This window comes from Dermochelys coriacea, chromosome 1, assembly GCF_009764565.3.
Source record: "Dermochelys coriacea isolate rDerCor1 chromosome 1, rDerCor1.pri.v4, whole genome shotgun sequence".
NCBI lineage: Eukaryota > Metazoa > Chordata > Testudines > Dermochelyidae > Dermochelys > Dermochelys coriacea.
The window spans coordinates 322,805,740-322,824,888 of record NC_050068.2 but is presented as its reverse complement, the minus strand read 5'-3'; the positions used below and the strand labels follow the sequence as shown (position 1 = coordinate 322,824,888).

Below are 19,149 nucleotides of genomic sequence, written 5' to 3'. Positions count from 1 at the left end.
GGCAAAAGTGGAGAGAAGGGAGGAGTTTGAAGTAACAGACCTATAATTAGGTGGGATGGAAGAAGAGAGAAACAATGGATGAGAAGCAGGAGAGGGGAGATGGGAGAAAAAGGAAGAAAAACAAGAAGCTGAGGAAACGGAAGAGAGAATGGGCTGGAGAAAACATATCCTGCCAGAACAGCACTTTTGACAGTTCCAGAGAGGAGGCACTGCTGCTTCAAGGAGGGACGATTCCGGCAACAGGAAGTGCAGGAGATTAAAAAAAAGAGATGGAGAATAATCTCCTGATCTCAAATAGGACATAAAAGAAGAGACCAAAGGGAAGAAGAATGATTAATGTCCCTGTTTTATTGGCTTCAACATGCTTTCCTGTTACAGTCCAAAGCAGTGCCAATGCATGGCTATACCTACATGTCAGAAACGTGCCCCTGGACCTCATTATGGCTCAAGCAGCCTTTGTCCCCATGTCCCCTTATGTTCCTGGGCTCTATTAAAATATTTTAACATCCGAGTTTAGATTTCCTGCTCCTCCAAAATTACCACAACACCATTGCAATATAGTTCAGGAGAGGATTAAGAAACAAAGAAGGATGGAATTTAGAGAAAAGTTAAATAACTAGAAAAAAAACTTACCAGTATCTAAGGAAAAATTAAATTGCTGCTGGGTAAATAAACCGTCATTTCCTTGCACGTCAAATACTATGAACAAAGAAGGGTGTAGGATGTACATTCATGTTAACAAATTCTTGCTGTAATTAGCATGTATTCTGTGAAATATTTAAAAAAAAAAACAGGAAAAGAACAGGCTGTAATAAAACTGATACTGAGGAAATGGAGTAAAACCCCAGGAAGACCAAACAAGGTTCCCAGTTTAGACCAGTTTGAGAAACTAGAATTTTATTAGTAGTAACAGGAGCAGCATATGAAGCTGAATTAAACCATAGTTGTAAATATGATATGCAATTGCACAAACTCCCTCCTTGGTTTGATTTTCCACCAGCTGACTCAGCCACTGCACAGATTGACTCCCCCACCTTTTGATTCATAAATTCTTGATAGTGTAAAAATAAAAAGTTAGCATCAAAAGCATCATGTGAGCAAAAGGGCACAAGATGACATGAAACACAATAACGTTGGAGGACAAGGAACATGCAATGAATCATCACCAAGTGAACAAAAAAACCCCCAACCAAAATATCCAACAACTACTGCCACCACCCTCAAAGGAGATTGCAAAATTATAAAAAAGTTAAGATCATTACCTGCAGGAGTTTGAAGGATACAACACAAAAGAAGCTAAATCCTGTCTCCATTCTACTAGAGACAAAGAATGAGGTATACTAATGCATCACAAAGAGTGTATGACATATGGTTTAAATTGCACAAGTGCCCAATTATGTATTCCTTGTGTATCCAAAGTCAAAAGAAGCTTTTGATGTACAAGGAATGTGGAATAAGAGGGCCTTAAGTAGTATAACTATCTATATTCCACAGTGTACAAAAAAGATAATATACAGCACAATATGCAGCAAATAATGCATGGTAAAATATAATGTACAAGAAAGGTACGTAACGTTTACTAAATAACTACAACACATACACTGTATATATGTAGATATAAAGTGTGTAAATTATATATAATGTATAAGAAAGGTATGTAATGTTTACTAAATAACTACAGGTTTCAGAGTAGCAGCCGTGTTAGTCTGTATTGGCAAAAAGAAAAGGAGTACTTGTGGTACCTTAGAGACTCACAAATTTATTAGAGCATAAGCTTTCGTGAGCTACAGCTCACTTGTGGCACCTTAGAGACTAACAAATTTATTAGAGCATAAGCTTTCGTGAGCTACAGCTCACTTGAAGTGAGCTGTAGCTCACGAAAGCTTATGCTCTAATAAATTTGTTAGTCTCTAAGGTGCCACAAGTACTCCTTAAATAACTACAGTACACATATAGCTATAATGAGATACAAAATGTGTATATTTGAATGATTTTCCTCCCACCCTCTTTATGTCCTGGCCTTCTGGGAGCCTAATCCTCCAAACATGTACGCATGTGGGTAACTTCACTAACAGGAATAGCCCCATTGCTACCAATGGGACTACTCACCTGATCCATGTTCGCAGGATCAGAGCCTGAGACGGCGGGGCCCTGTGGGCAGGGACCCCCAACCTTGCGCAGCGTGTCCTCAACGTTCAGGCTGATTGCAAGGGAGCTACGCACACGCGCGAAGCGAAGCACAGCTGGGGGGTGGGGGGGATCCCCCCCCAGGACAGCCGCCCTGCGGGGGTGGGGGGGATCCCCCCCCCAGGACAGCCGCCCTGCGGGGGTGGGGGGGATCCCCCCCCCGGACAGCCGCCCTGCGGGTTGGTAAAGCCCCGAGCACAACGGGACCCGCACTTTGCTGGCGGCTTTCGGGGCGCCAGCACCATACAAATGGCTCGGGAGAGGGACATCGCGGGGCCGCGGCCCAGAGCGGCTGGAGGGAAGCCCGTGCCGAGGCGCCGAGCAGACGGCAGCCCAGCTGGCCCGGCCCGACTCCCTCGCAGGCGGCCCCCGGGCGCGGCAGCAGGTGCACCGGCCACAGCTTTCTCTCAACAGCCCGGAAGGCCTAAAAGCTGCTTGGACTCCCCCAGCCCAGCCCCCTTCCCAGGAGCCTCCGCCCCCCGGCGCCAGGCGAGCGAGCGGGACCGCGCAGGGGCAGCGGGTCACGGAGCCGGCCGCGCCCCCACAGCACCGCCCCTCGGGGCGCTGACGCGAGGGGGCGGGGCGCGGCTGCGCAGGGCAGGGCAGGGCAGGGCGGGCTGGCGGCGTGGGCCCGGAGGCAGACGACAGGCAGCGCGTCTCCCTGCCAGCGGGTGGGCGTAGGGGCTGAGTGGCCCGCCCGGCCCAGCCGCAGCCGCAGCCGCAGCGGGGTCTCTCCGCGCCGGGCGGCCCCTGGCGGGCGGAGCGGCCCCTGGGCTCGGCGGGGAGCCGGACGGAGCCGCGCCGTCCGCCCGCGTGAATGAGAGTGTGCACCGAGTGCCGGGCAGGGTGAGTCCGCCGCGCCCCGGGGCGGGATGGCGGAGACCCTCTCCCCGCCCCGTGAGGGAGACGCCCCCTTTCCTCCAGCTCCCAGGAGCTCCCCCTTCCTCTCCGGTGCTGCGAGTTCCCTGCTCCCTCCTGGGGACAGGGAGACACCCCCTCCCCGCCGCCCAAATCCAGCCCCAGGGGGCAGAGAGCTGCTGCCTTCCCATCCGTGGGGCCATTGTCTCTTTGCGGCCCTTTGTCTGGCATCTGGGAAGGGAGGAGCAGCTGCTCAGCCCCAAAGAGACCTTGTGGAAGGGGCTGACTCCTTTCTGCGTGGACCCCCCCCCCCTTTTGCCTTGGCCTGTGGAAGCAGCGCCCTGTGTAGATGCCCATGTCATTTGTGTAGTGCTTTCAGGATGTGAAGGGTTAAGTACATTGTGTGGGGTTGCTGTGTCCTCTTGGATGTGAGCAGGGGAGGGAACAGTTATGTTGTGCTTCACAATTTGCATGCAATGGTGTATTGTGTGGATTCGTGTATGTTTCACTATTGGGGCTATATATGGGAGGGGATTGTTCACTACTGGGGGTTGTGTGTAGGGGGATTGTTGGTTCACTGCTGGGTGTGACATCAGCATCCTGAGTATTGGTGGGTGTTTTGTGTCTTCCTGCATGGAAGCAGAACCCTTTTTGTGAGGGTAATGGGATGGTGTATTTGCTGGTGAAAGCAGCACTGTGTAAGTATGTATGCTGTTGCCTGTCTCATGTGAGAGCAGGAAGGTGTCTGGTCAGTGTGATTTTGCAGTGAGGTTAGAAATGGGAACCTTGGGGGTTGTTTTTGTGCCACTTACTTGCTTTGTGACCTCTGGCATCTATCCTCTCTGGGCTTACGTTTCTCACTATGTAAAACAGTGATTCTCTCCATCTACTTTATTGGCCTGGTTGTTGCTTTTTTTATGCTTTCTTTTCATATTGCTTTGGAAGGTTGTCCCGCTTTTCCCTATGCAAGTTGTTATGAAAATTATTCCTGGCCCTTTTCATGTTGGAGAGTATTTGGCTTTAGATTCCTTTCAAAGAGTTAGGTAAATCAAGGTTTACAAAAAAAGAAAAATCTAATGAACTAGTTTATTTTTGTTTTCCCTTGGTATTTCAGTACCTATGAAGAAAAGGAGTACTTGTGGCACCTTAGAGACTAACAAATTTATTGGAGCATAAGCTTTCGTGAGCTACAGCTCACTTCATCGGATGCATTTGGTGGGGAAAAAAAAAAGGTTTTTTTTTCCCCAAAGCTTATGCTCTAATAAATTTGTTAGTCTCTAAGGTGCCACAAGTACTCCTTTTCTTTTTGCGAATACAGACTAACACGGCTGCTACTGTGAGTACCTATGAAGTAAGACTTAATAGTGCTGTGTCAGTACACTATGCAGGACACTAATAAATTCCATAAAGATCAGACATTGGGGGAGATGAAGATACTTCAGATGGTCCTTAAGCACATAAGGATACTCTTACATAACAACCTCCCCTGCAGGATGCATTCGATTTTGTAGCGAGGATTGGGGTTGATGGCAAAGTGACCCTAGCAGACCTGCCCCTTTTCTGATCCTGAGACTTTTCTCTGATCTGCAAGTAGAAGCTGGTTCTTTAGCACTGTAATGCATTCTTTGGGGTGGCTGGTAAGGTCCTCCTGAAGCAGACGTGAAGGACAGGATTGACCTGCACACTACTGCCCTGCATATATCACCAGTGTCTTGCATAAAGAGCCTAATCTGGTCACTTCATGCAAACTGACTAAATTTTCATTTGAAAATAAAGACCTAGTGGAGTAAGACCTACTGCAAGGCATTGTCTAGTTACTTCACTAGGTAGAGATTGAATATCTGTCTTCAGTTTGAATAAGCATGCTTAAATGCAATATCAGCAATGTATTATCTGAAATGCATTGATCTTAGCAGTAAGGTGTATCGAAAAATGACTGACAATGTGGGCCAGGAAGCAGAGGAAGAATGAAGGAATGATAGCAGCAAATAATTGTGTCTAGGATTTCCCTCTTTCAAAGAGACAGTGAAGGGAGGAGGATGGATTGAAGAGTAGAGGCTCATCTGAGTTCCATTGATAGACAAACGTCTGGTGTTATGCAGGTGAAGCTGTATGCTAGTAAATTTATTGAGGAAATGGTCTTCTGGTGGGTATACCCACAAATATATCCGCAGATTCCTCTCTCCAGCCTTTTTTGAGTCTATTTGTAGGTAAGGAGTAAGTGATTTCTCTAAAAAATTTTTGTGAAGTGTTATCAAGAGTTAATTCAATTACTGAAGCTGTAAACTCTTCTATACCAATACATTTTACATTGAATAAACTTGAGTTTTAAGCGTGTGTGTGCTGCGGTGGAGGGGAATGGTGAGGGGGAAGGATGGGAAAGATTAGTTGCATTAGACCTTAGCTTTCATGTCGGGCTAGGAGAGGGAGATGGGCATGTTTATTAAACTAAAGAATCTAGTTACAATACTTCAGAATGTCAGATATTCTAGAGCTGCTGCAGACTTCTGCCTTAGAGCTTTTATCTATGGATGTTAAATACTTGTTTGACAAACTGGGAGGAGTGGTAGATATGCTGGAGGGTAGGGGTAGTATACAAAGGGACCAAGACAAATTAGAGGATTGTGCGAAGAAAAAATATCTGATGAGGTTTGTCATGGTTCCTTCCCCACTCTGAACTCTAGGGTACAGATGGGGGGGACCTGCATGAAAAACCCCCTAAGCTTATTTTTACCAGCTTAGGTTAAAACTTCCCCAAGGTACAAATTATTTTTCTTTTTGTCCCTGGACTTTATTGCTGCCACCACCAAACGTCTAACAAATATAACAGGGAAAGAGCCCACTTGGAAACGTCTTTCCCCCCCAAAATCCCCCTAAGCCTTACACCCCTTTTCCTGGGGAAGGCTTGATAAAAATCCTCACCAGTTTGCATAGGTGAACACAGACCCAAACCCTTGGATCTTAAGAACAAGGAAAAAGCAATCAGGTTCTTAAAAGAAGAATTTTAATTAAAGAAAAAGTAAAAGAATCACCTCTGTAAAATCAGGGGGGAAAATACCTTACAGAGTAATTAGATTCAAAACATAGGGAATCCCTCTAGGCTAAACCTTAAGTTACAAAAAGACACAAAAACAGGAATATACATTTCATTCAGCACAACTTATTTTATCAGCCATTTAAACAAAACAGAATCCCATGAACTGCTACAGACTAAGGACTGAGTGGCTAGGCAGCACAAAAGGACCAAGGGGTTACGGTGGACGAGAAGCTGAATATGAGTCATAGAATCATAGAATATCAGGGTTGGAAGGGACCCCAGAAGGTCATCTTGTCCAACCCCCTGCTCAAAGCAGGACCAAGTCCCAGTTAAATCATCCTAGCCAGGGCTTTGTCAACAGTGTGTCCTTGTTGCCAAGAAGGCTAATGGCATTTTGGGCTGTATAAGTAGGAGCATTGCCAGCAGATCAAGGGACGTGATCATTCCCCTCTATTCGGCATTAGTGAGGCCTCATCTGGAGTACTCTGTCCAGTTTTGGGCTGAGGGTAACTGGGATTGTTTAGTTTCCAGAAGAGATGAATGGGGGGCGGGGGATTTGATAGCTGCTTTCAACTACCTGAAAGGGGGTTCCAAAGAGGATGGATCTAGACTGTTCTCAGTGGTGGCAGATGACAGAACAAGGAGTAATGGTCTCAAGTTGCAGTGGGGGAGTTTTAGGTTGGATATTAGGAAAAACTTTTTCACTAGGCGGTGAAGCACTGGAATGGGTTAACTAGGGAATCTCCTTCCTTAGAAGTTTTTAAGGTCAGGTTTGACAAAGTCTTGGCTGGGATGATTTAGTTGGGCCCAGATTGGTCCTGCTTTGAGCAGAGGGTTGGACTAGATGACCTTCTGAGGTCCCTTCCAACCCTGATACTCTGATTCTTCTCTTTAAAATAGTAGAGATCTGTACAGCAAACCAGACTCTCTCTCGAGCACCTCCATGTGTGTATGTCTGCAGTTACTAAAAATGCAGGAAAGTGATATCTTTGTGAAAGTGCATTGGCTTCTAGCAACACATTTCTGTGGAAATCTTTTTTTAAGATTAAAGCAGTTTTAAACTTATGAGAATGAGTGTTTTAGAACTGTTATTAGTAACATGAGCAATTATGCAAACTAACTAAAAATCTGATTTACATTTCATCACTTCCTTATGCTGCCTGTTATGGAGTAGGGAGGGAAGTGTGTGCAATACATTTAATGTGGATGGGGTAGATGAACTAGACTTTCTAAAAAGAAAAGGAGTACTTGTGGCACCTTAGAGACAAACAAATTTATTTGAGCATAAGCTTTCGTGAGCTACAGCTCACTTCATAGCTCACGAAAGCTTATGCTCAAATAAATTTGTTTGTCTCTAAGGTGCCACAAGTACTCCTTTTCTTTTTGCGAATACAGAATAACACGGCTGCTACTCTGAAACTAGACTTTCTAGTTCACTTTCAGGTTCTCATGCCCTAATACAGTGGCACATTAGGCCCTGCTCCAGCAAGGAGCAACATGCTGTCAGACCGTATGCGCCTCGTTCCTTTCAGGATTCTGGCAATTGGTTGTAAACTTGGCAAGAATATCCTTAAATCCAAACACACTTGTTTAAGTGGAAAACAGCTTTTGTCTTTCTTTCATCCTGGCTTCTGTAGGTACATCACAGTGATCAGCCCCCATAGTGACTGATGGGGCTTTGGGGGATGAAGTGGAAGGGGTCTCCTGCAACATTGTTCCTATCTGGCTTTGCAGATGTATCCTGTAGAGCTTGTTGCCTCAGGTAGCACAGCAACCAGTTCCTGTGGAGTCCCATTCCCCCTTTTTGCTCCCCCCCGCAAGGTTTTTGGATTGTTATGGGGGAATCAGGTGAAGACAGCAGATTCCTACTGGAGTTGTGCTGTCTGGGTAGAGGTAATTAGAGGAGCAGCAGGAAGAGATGCCTGGAGGTCACTTGCTGTTAGACTGTAGGATTAGTAGGCCATGCCTTTTTCTTTCTTTCCCTCCCTGAGATCTCTTCTCAAACCTCTGCTAGGTGATGGTAGGAGGTCCTAGGCCCTGAGTCCAGCTTCAGTTTTCCAGCTTCTCTGTCCTGCTCCACTTGCTTTTTTTCCACGGGAAAGGCTAAGCTAGCCCTTTGTTAGGTATAAAATGGTCTCTGTCATTTCAAGCAGAACATTGATATTTAACACAAGGTATTAGCTCAGTCATACTAAGGCAGAGACTAAAGTGTGCATAGAATAACTTGTAGCACGTTTTTCCATATACAAATCTCACAGGATGACCTTGAAGCAATGACTTCATAGCTCAGCATGTGATGAACACAGCAAACCTTTCATACATTCTTAACTTAGGCAGTTCCTGTATTATTTCAAGAATGTTTGCAGTGTTGTTGTAGTGGTGTTGGTCCTAGGATGTGATAGAGATAGGGTGGGTGAGGTAATATCTTTTTTTTTATTGGACCAACTCTTGTTGGTGAAAGAGACAAGCTTTTGAGCATACACAGAACTCTTCTCCAAGTAAGTTTGTGTTCACATATTTCTTTTTTTAATCTCCATTCCACTTTTTTTTTTTAAATTGAATGAATATAGTGCCCTTGAAAAGTCCTGGTGTACTTGACCTCTGGAGACTAAACTTCATGCACAGAATACATACATTTCTTTGAAGTGCTATGCATAGTGGCTTCAAACTTGGCTAGGAGGGGCCACTTCTAGAAGTGAGTTGTTCAGTCTCCAAACCTATTCAGCTGGCTGCTTCTGCTGGGATGGCAAAACCTGTGATTCCACTTCTGGTGTGAACTATCAACCAGGAAGTCACCTACTACAGGACAGGCCCAACAAAGAAAACAACAGAACACCACTAGCCATCACCTTCAGCCCCCAACTAAAACCTCTCCAACGCATCATCAAGGATCTACAACCTATCCTGAAGGACGACCCATCACTCTCACAGATCTTGGGAGACAGACCAGTCCTTGCTTACAGACAGCCCCCCAATCTGAAGCAAATACTCACCAGCAACCACACACCACACAACAGAACCACTAACCCAGGAACCTATCCTTGCAACAAAGCCCGTTGCCAACTCTGTCCACATATCTATTCAGGGGATACCATCATAGAGCCTAATCACATCAGCCACACTATCAGAGGCTCGTTCACCTGCGCATCTACCTATGTGATATATGCCATCATGTGCTAGCAATGCCCCTCTGCCATGTACATTGGCCAAACTGGACAGTCTCTACGTAAAAGAATGAATGGACACAAATCAGACGTCAAGAATTATAACATTCAAAAACCAGTTGGAGAACACTTCAGTCTCTCTGGTCACTCGATCACAGACCTAAGAGTGGCTATCCTTCAACAAAAAAGCTTCAAAAACAGACTCCAACGAGAGACTGCTGAATTGGAATTAATTTGCAAACTGGATACAATTAACTTAGGGTTGAATAGAGACTGGGAATGGATGAGTCATTACACAAAGTAAAACTATTTCCCCATGGTATTTCTCTCTCCCTCCCACCCCACCCCCCACTGTTCCTCAGATATTCTTGTTAACTGCTGGAATTAGCCTACCTTGCTTGTCACCATGAAAGGTTTTCCTCCTTTCCCCCCCCTGCTGCTGGTGATGGCTTATCTTAAGTGATCACTCCCCTTACAGTGTGTATGATAAACCCATTGTTTCATGTTCTCTGTGTGTGTGTGTGTGTGTATATATAAATCTCTCCTCTGTTTTTTCCACCAAATGCATCCGATGAAGTGAGCTGTAGCTCACGAAAGCTTATGCTCTAATAAATTTGTTAGTCTCTAAGGTGCCACAAGTACTCCTTTTCTTTTTGCGAATACAGACTAACACGGCTGCTACTCTGAAACCAGGAAATGGACTCAGACTCGCACTTCATTTCATGTAGGCTACCAAAAAGCCATCAGTTGGTAATGACTTTATCCTATGTTAAGTATCCTCACACCTTCTTGTCAGCTGTCTAAATGGGTCATCTTGATTATCACTACAAAAGTGTTTTTTTTCTCCTGCTGATAATAGCTCCTCTTAATTAGCCTCTTACAGTTTGTATGGCAACTTCCACCTTCTCTGTGTGTGTGTGTGTGTGTGTGTGTGTGTGTGTGTATATATATCTTCTTACTATACGTTCCATTCTATGCATCCAGTGAAGTGGGCTGTAGCCAACGAAAGCTTATGCTCTAATAAATTTTAGTCTCTAAGGTGCCACAAGTACTCCTTTTCTTTTTGTGGATACAAACTAACACAGCTGCTACTCTGAAACCTACCAAACTAACTGTATTACACTTGGTGATTGAGCTAAAAGGATCCATCTTACATGACTTTCCAGTTATAATAATCTCTTATTGGAGTAACTTCATTGGTGAAAGAGAGACGCTTTTGAACTAAACAGAGCTCTTTTTGAACTAAACAGGGAAAGGTACTCGGAGGCCTTGTCTACACTACCCAGTTTTGTTGGCAAAAGGCAACTTTTGTCGATAACAGTGGAGAATGCTCTTCCCACCGACAAAACTCTCCTGCTTTGCTGACAAAATAAAACCACCTTGATCAGAAGCACAGAGCTTTTTGAGGCAAAGTTAGATTGACAAAGAATCAGTGTAGACACTGCATTTGTTACATCGCCATAACTGGCCCCCCAGGAGTATCCCACAATGCCCACCATGACCGCTCTGCTCACTGTTTTGAATCCACTGCCCTGCATCCAGCTACACAGTCATGCACCCCTGCCCTTTCAAAGCCCCAGCATTGAGAGCTTACATAGCTACCACCCAGCTGAGCATGCCAGCTCCCAGCAGCAAACACACTCTTGCCTGGACTACAGGGGAGGGAGTGGATCTCTTTGGTCTGTGGGGAGAGAAGGCTGAGAGAGAGTTTGGAGGGAATCATGGAATCAAAACATTAACGAGTAATTCTGCTCTCCCCGACACTAGGACCTCAGAGGCAGGCAGGCAGGGCGGGCTGCTGCTGCTGTGGGGGGCAGGAGGAGAGACTGCTGTTCTGTGCAGAGCTGGAGAAGGAGGCGGCGCTGATGTCAGGGTGTCCCCCGCCCCCTGCTGGTGTACTGGTCTCTGCTGAGCTGGGGTGGGGAACAGGGGACAACAGCTGTCCGCTTCTGCCTTGGGATTGGTTGCTTCTGGCAGATGTCTGAACTTGGAGACAGCATGCTGACACACACTTCCCCAACACACACTCTGTCTGTGTCTGTCTCTCACATACACATTCCCCCCCAGTCTCTCACTCCCTCAACACACACACACACGCGTGCGCTCTCTCTCTCTCTCTCCCCCCTCCACACACGTACACAGTTCTTTGGGCTTCTTGTGTTGGTAATCTGACCAAACTGACATTGCTGAGCACTAAGTGCTACTTTAAAAAGTGATTTAAAATGTCTGTCTTTCTGGGCACACACAGCAGTAATTACAAGGTTCAGAGCATGACGCAAATAAACAGTGCCAGGCTTGGCGCACTACCTGCCCCCATGAAGCATTGCAGATCGTTCCCAAAGCATCCTGCAGCCAATTGCACAGTGGGATAGCTACCCACTGTGCACTGCTCTGTGTCGATGGAAAAGCTGTTGTGGATGCGCTCCACTGACACAAGGAACATGGTGTGGGCATGCAACAGCAGTTTAATTACAGCGGTGGCTGTAGGTTGGTGTAACTTGCGTTGACAAAATTGTGTGGTATAGGCAAGAGTGTGTCAGCTAAATGCAAGGTAGAACAGATTGTTTAGCATAAATAGCTAGCATATATAAGAGACCATTCAAGGTGAAGTGGCCAGTTAACACCAATGCACATGTAGAACAAAATAGGGGGATTTAGTGGGTTACAGATTGTTGTAATAAACCATAAATCCAGTCTTTTTATTAAAAAGAAAAGGAGTACTTGTGGCACCTTAGAGACTAACAAATTTATTAGAGCATAAGCTTTCGTGAGCTACAGCTCACTTCATTGGATGCGTTTGGTGGAAAAAATTTTGTTTTTGTTTTTTTTTGTTGTTGTTCCACCAAATGCATCCGATGAAGTGAGCTGTAGCTCACGAAAGCTTATGCTCTAATAAATTTGTTAGTCTCTAAGGTGCCACAAGTACTCCTTTTCTCTTTGCGAATAACACGGCTGCTACTCTGAAATCAGTCTTTTTATTAAGACTCTGATTATTATTATCTAACACAGTTATGAATTTAACCTCCTGGGCTCATCTTTTGAAGGTTTTGTGTAGCTTTCCTTTGAGGACTGAGAGGTCAGATATGGATTGATCATTTTGTAAAAAGCGTTCGCCCACGGGTGATATGGTGTTTTTAGAGTGACGAGGTGGGTGAGATAATATCCTTTACTTCTCCCATCTTGTCTCTCTAACATCCTGGGACCAACACAGCTGTAACAAGACTACATACAGCAATAGTGTTTTTGTCTTTTATTATTTTTTTGTGTGAGTTCATTTGAGAATATAGTGATTGTCTGGTTTCACCCATATAGTTGTTTTGGGGCAGTAGTCATAAGTCTTAACTACTTAAGCTAAAGAATCTGTTCAACCTTGCATTTAGCTGTGACACTCTGGAAGCTCAAAAGCTTGTTTCTTTCACCAATAGAAGTTGGTCCAATATAAGATATTGCCTCATCTGCCTTGTTTCTTTAGTATCATGGGAACAACATGCTACAACAACACTGCAAACAGTTCCAATAACTAAATCTCTTTTTAAGTGAAACTACTCTGTTCAAGCAGATATAAATCATAGCTTCAAGACTTTTCTCTGCTGCTGTTTTGTGTTTATGAATTTGGAACACCATTTAGGAATGCTGGACGACTTGCCAAGGCCACTCATGATTGGCTGAAATTTTCTTTAACGCTAGTTAGCTGGTCAGGATCCCCCACATTTATCAAGCCTAGCAATGATGCCAACAATAACTGAACCTTCTTAAAGCAGTAGCTACAGCATAAGGACCTGATTCTGCTTGCAGGTCTTCCATATGGGCTTGGAGAATAAGGTCTAAAGTTAAGTTAAAAGTTCAAATGGCTGTTCCAAAGCTTTCATGCCTGTATTCTGTGCCACTATCTTTTCTCCCTTCCTTTCTAAATGATTATTTCCCTCACTTCCAGTACCAGCCCGTATTCTATAAACAGTCTCTAAGATTGCATTCTGACTAGAGCTCATTGGAAATCCTTCAGCAAAGTGTTTTTCATCAAAAATGCCGATTCATCAAAACCAAAACTTCTTGCAAGAAAGTGTTGGTTTTGATGAATTTCACATTTCAGATTTTTTTGAAAAGCTTCAGAATTGGCAAAATGTTGCATTTTGACATTTTTGAAACAAAGTTCTCTGTTTTTGGTTCAAAATGATTATGCATTTTGAAATTAAAGGTATGTATTAACCCCCCCCACCACCAAAATCAAAACAGAACACTTTATCCTGAACTAATTATATATATATATATATATATATATATATTTATATATTTATATAATATTTAATTTTTGGTTGGTAGAAAAAATTTCAAAATCTCAAATTTTCCTGGGATGGAAAAATGGCTTCTTGTTCACCTCTAGTTCTGATTGTGTTGCTGGAAGTTACTTTCACTTTACTTCCCTAATTTTAATTGACAAGAGGTGTTGGACCTGTGACGTTACCCTGAATTATAGAATCATAGAACTGAAATGGACCTCGAGAGGTCATCTAGTCCAGTCCCCTGCACTCAAGGCAGGACTAAGAATTATTTATACCATCCCTGCAGGTGTTTGTCCAACCTGCTCTTAAAAATCTCCAGTGATGAAGATTCCACAGTCTCCTAGGCAATTTATTCCAGTGGTTAACCACTCTGACAGTTAGGAAGTTTTTCCTAATGTCCAACTGCCCTTGCTGCAAAGTAAGCTCACAGCTTCTTGTCCTATCCTCAGAGGTTAAAAAGAGCAATTTTTCTCCCTCCTCCTTGTAACAACTTTGTATGTACTTGAAAACTGTTACCATGTCCCCTCTGTCTTCTCCAGACTAAACAAATCCAATTTTTTCAGTCTTCCCTCATAGGTCATGTTTTCTAGACCTTTCATCATTTTTTGTTGCTCTTCTCTGTACTTTCTCCAATTTGTCCACATCTTTCCTGAAATGTGGTGCCCAGAACTGGACACACTACACCAGTAGAGACCTAATGAGCATGGAATAGAGTGGAAGAATTACTTCTCGTGTCTTGCTTACAATACTTCTGCTAATACATCCCAGGATGTTTGCTTTTTTTGCAACAGCGTTACATTGTTGACTTAAGTGAGCTGTAGCTCACGAAAGCTTATGCTCTAATAAATTTGTTAGTCTCTAAGGTGCCACAAGTACTCCTTTTCTTTTTGCGAATACAGACTAACACGGCTGCTACTCTGAAACCTGTCATATTTAGCTTGTAATCCACTATGATCCCCAGATCCCTTTCTGCAGTAGTCCTTCCTAGGCAGTCATTTCCCATTTTGTACGTGTGCAAATGATTGTTCCTTCCTAAGTGGAGTACTTTGCATATGTCCTTATTGAATTTCATCCTGTTTACTTCAGGCCGTTTCTCCAGTTTGTCCAAATCATTTTGAATTTTAATCCTATCCTCCAAAGCACTTGCAACGTCTCCCAACTTGGTATCGTCTGCAGACTTTATAAGTGTACTCTCTGTGCAGTTATCTAAATCATTGATGAAGATATTGAACAGAATTGATCCCTGTGGGACCCCACTCGTTATACCCTTCCAGCATGATTGTGAACCACTGATAACTACAGTCTGGGAATGATTTTCCAACCAGTTATACACCCACCTTATAGTAGCTCCATCTAGGTTATATTTCCCCAGTTTGTTTATAAGAAGGTCATGTGAGACAGTATCAAAAGCCTTACTAAAGTCAAGATATACTGCTTCCCCCCCATCCACAAGGCTTTTTGCCCTGTCAAAGAGAGCTATCCCATTGGTTTGACATGATTTGTTCTTGAAAAATCCGTGCTGACTGTTACTTATCATATTATCTTCTAGGTGTTTGCAAACTGATTGCTTAATTATTCACTCCATTATGTTCCCAGCTACAGAAGTTAAGCTGACTGGTTTGTAATTCCCCAGATTGTCCTTATTTCCATTTTTATAGATGGGCACTATATTTGCCCGTTTCCAGTCTTCTGGAATGTCTCCTGTCTTCCATGACTTTTCAAAGATAATTGCTAATGGCTCAGATATTTCCACCTTCAGCTCCTTGAGTATTCTAGGATGCATTTCATTAGGTCCTGGTGATTTGAAGACATCTAACTTGTTTTAAGAAATTTTTGACTTGTTCTTTCCCTTTTAGACTCTGATCCTACTTTCATTTTCACTGGCATTCACTATGTTAGATGTCCAGTCGTTACCAACCTTCTTGGTGAAAACAAAACAAAGAAGTCATTAAGCACCTCTGCCATTTCCACATTTTCTGTTATTGTCTTTCTCCCCTCATTTTCTAACTTTGTCCCTACATACTTGTGTTGTTTATTTATATTCATCCTTTGTAATTTGACAGTTTCCACTTTTTGTAGGACTTTTTTTATTTTTTCACTTTGTTTCTACTGCCTGTTCCTCCCTTCTCACATTTATATCCAGACTTCTTCTTCTTGTCCAGACCTATTCCACCCCCAACAGTCTTCTGTTCATTGAACTTTTTGAAACTTTACACTTGTAGAGAGAGGTAAGGGATTGACTCAGTGTACTCAAATTTGCAGAGGGACAATAGGGTTGAGGTCTGTTATTTCTCACATTTATTTATTTATTTTATTTATTTAAAACATTTTTGCTGTTATCTCTGGAGACACAAATCCACAGTTTGAGAACTGCAAAACTAAGCATCTCTGATGGTATTTTTTAGACTGAGTCTTGAGTACCATTGGGTAGATAGAAATATTAACCTAAATAATCTATACAGAAGCCCTTGGAACCACATAAGATTGGATCCCTAGTCCATGAACTATTGTAACTCATTTACAAAACTTTTCTTAAACATTACATGAATATATTGTCTCATACTATAGAATTAGAATTTATAATCCCTATTCCACGATGAGATATTTTTGAGCTCTAATATATCTTAATTAAAACTATCTTTAGATAGGTTTTTTCCTCAAAGCATTTTATTAAAAAAATCCGATTTTTAAATTCATTGATTTTTATCCACCCAGGTGACTGGGCAACAAAATGGCACATGAAATTCAATGTTGATAAATGCAAAGTAATGCACATTGGAAAACATCCCAGCTATGTATAGAAAATGATGGGGTCTAAATTAGCTGTTACCAGTCAAGAAAGAGATCTTGGATTCATTGTGGATAGTTCTCTGAAATCATCCACCCAGTGTGCAGCGACAGTCAAAAAGCTAATAGAATGTTGGGAATCATTAAGAAAGGTATAGATAATAAGACAGAAAATATAGTGCCGCTTATAAATCCATGGTCTGCCCACATCTTGAATACTGTGTGCAGATCTCAAAAAAAACAATATATTGGACTTGGTAAAGGTCTGAAAAGGGGAACAAAAATCATTAGGGGTATGGAGCAGCTGCCATATGAGGAAAGGTTTTCCTCCTTCCCCCCCCTCCCCTTCCTGCTGGTAATAGCTCATCTTAAGTGATCACTCTCCTTACAGTGTGTATGATGAAACCCATTGTTTCATGTTCTCTGTGTGTGTATATAAATCTCCCCACTGTATTTTCCACCGAATGCATCCGATGAAGTGAGCTGTAGCTCACGAAAGCTTATGCTCAAATAAATTTGTTAGTCTCTAAGGTGCCACAAGTACTCCTTTTCTTTTTGCGAATACAGACTAACACGGCTGCTACTCTGAAACCTGTCATTAATAAGACTGGGACTTTTTAGCTTGGAAAAGAGACAACTAAAGGGAGATATGATAGAGGTCTATACAGTCATGACTGGTGTGGAGAAAGTAATTAAGGAAGTGTTATTTGCTCCTTCTTATAACACAAGAAGAGGGGTTATCAAATGAAATTAATAGGCAGTAGGTTTAAAACAAACAAATTGAAGTATTTCTTCACATACCGCAGGTCCATCAATTGCTCTTAGCCAGGATGGGTAGGGATGTTGTAGCCTCTGTTTCCCAGAAGCTGGGAATGAACAACGGGGATGGATCACTTGAGGATTACCTGTTATGTTCATTCCCTCTGGGGCACCTGGCATTGGCCACTGTTGGAAGACAGGATACTGGGCTAGATGGACCTTTGGTCTGACCCAGTATGGCCATTCTTATATAAAAACATAAGTTAGCAAAAAGTGTCGAGCTTAATTTAAATGTATGTTTAATAGCAAAGCAACTATTTTAGTGGTTACCTATCAATAAGGATGATCCTTTCTTTAGGAAAATATCTAAAGTATAAATGCAAAAGTAGTTTTAAAATCAATTATTTAAATCAAGGTTTCTGCTTGCTGATTTAAATCACTAATTTTAATCATGATTTAAATCAATCCACCGTGGCTGCAGTTCATAGTGAGTATTTCTCATGCTCTAGAAATCATGAGTTAAGATGCTGTCTAAATCACGGTTTCACTAAGGGCACAGAAATCATGAAAATGTTCCCTAACTGTGATCTTAAATATTATTTTTAAAAAAGGAAAATGTCTGCAACAAAATTTTTAATAAAAAAACCTTACTTTAGGCTAGTCAGTTTCAAGGGTGGAAAGTAAAGCAGTACTTGTAAATTCATCCGACCCTTAAAATTGACTAAATTTGGTCATAAAATTCATTTAATGAAAAGTCTGTGAAAGTCAGTATTTTTGCTATTTACACTATAGTATTTTTTTTAAGTGTTCTACAGAGGGCCCTAGTCATGAGTGACGTGATATTAACTGTACAAGGTGAGGAGAGCATGTTCTTACCCCCCCAAGCTTTTACAAATGTGTACTGCGTCTCAAAACACCAAATAACACAAACCAAAACCCTTGTGTGTAAAATGTTGGTTAAATTCAGTGTAGGACTTTCTAAGATGAACACAAATTTAAGTGGTATTTGTTAGATATAGCTGTAATGTAGGTTCACCTCTTGTCTAGTAACTTCACCCTTATTTTGTAGACGTACTTAGTTTTTATTTTAACTCCATCTTGTTTTGTTAAATTCTTCGCTACTGTTGGAACACAAGTGTATCTTAATACAGTTTTTGATGGCTTGGTGAGATATATGCTATGCTATGCTATGTCTAACTTCACTGGATAAGCACAGTAATGGATGTAATTGTTGTTACTTGGTGGAGAAAGTGAACTGGAATGCCCCTAGACTAAATAACCTATGATAGCTATTTTCTTGGGCTATTGAATGCTGTAATGACATGGCTAAAGATGTTAATGAGGTCAACACTGGGCTTAAAAATGGAGATAAATAGAGTGAAGTTCAAGTGAGGTTCCCTCCCACCCCCTGTTTTTTATGTCTGTGGACTCTAGTGGAGCCTTCACAATATTATTTATACAGATGGATGAGCTAGTAATATTGGCATTGGTGTAAAGAGTGCTACATCCTTGTAGTGCAAATACAGCTTTACTACTGGTAGAACTACACTCCCTTCTCTGTCCTCTTTTTTCCCCCCCCACCCAAGTCTCATGAAATACGTGTTGCCCTAAGAGTTTTTTCTTTATAGGGCTGTTGCTAAGAATTTTGGGGGGTGAGGGGTTGAATGGTGAAGCATCATCTTATCATCACAATTATACTCAATCTCTAGTATTCCTCCTCTGTTGTTCTACTCTCACATCTAGCTTTTTTTCAGTATGGTCTCTTTCATGAATAGTTCCAGACTCTGCTTCTTTTCCTGGCCAACATCATGAAATTGTCATGATGGAAAGCTTCACTGCTACTCACAAGCAGCAGCAGTGAACCTGACAGTCATGTAAACTTCCCTCTGCCTCTGGGTAGCAATGCTGTGATCCATAAAGGATGTGCTGGAGTTGCAGGCAGACTTGAGAACAGAGAACAGCATATATATAACACTTTATAACATTTGCTTCACGTTTAGGATGTTCTCTGCTATAAGAGCTAGAAAATCAATTTAAAAAAATGAAAACTAAAATCTATAGACATTTATGGGTTATG

The 19,149-nt window shown here is 42.5% G+C and overlaps 1 protein-coding gene across 2 annotated transcripts in view; it reads left to right on the top strand.

Annotated features, from left to right (window-relative positions):
• The first annotated feature begins 2,784 nt into the window (after positions 1 to 2,784).
• Positions 2,785 to 19,149, top strand: part of GRAMD4 (GRAM domain containing 4) — a 140,326-nt gene continuing 123,961 nt past the window's right edge. For both annotated transcript variants that reach the window (XM_038372456.2, XM_038372436.2), the window contains exon 1: positions 2,785 to 3,033. In XM_038372456.2, coding sequence (XP_038228384.1) covers positions 3,005 to 3,033 — 29 coding nt within the window. In that variant the 5' untranslated portion in view covers positions 2,785 to 3,004. The remainder of the gene's footprint in view (positions 3,034 to 19,149) is intronic.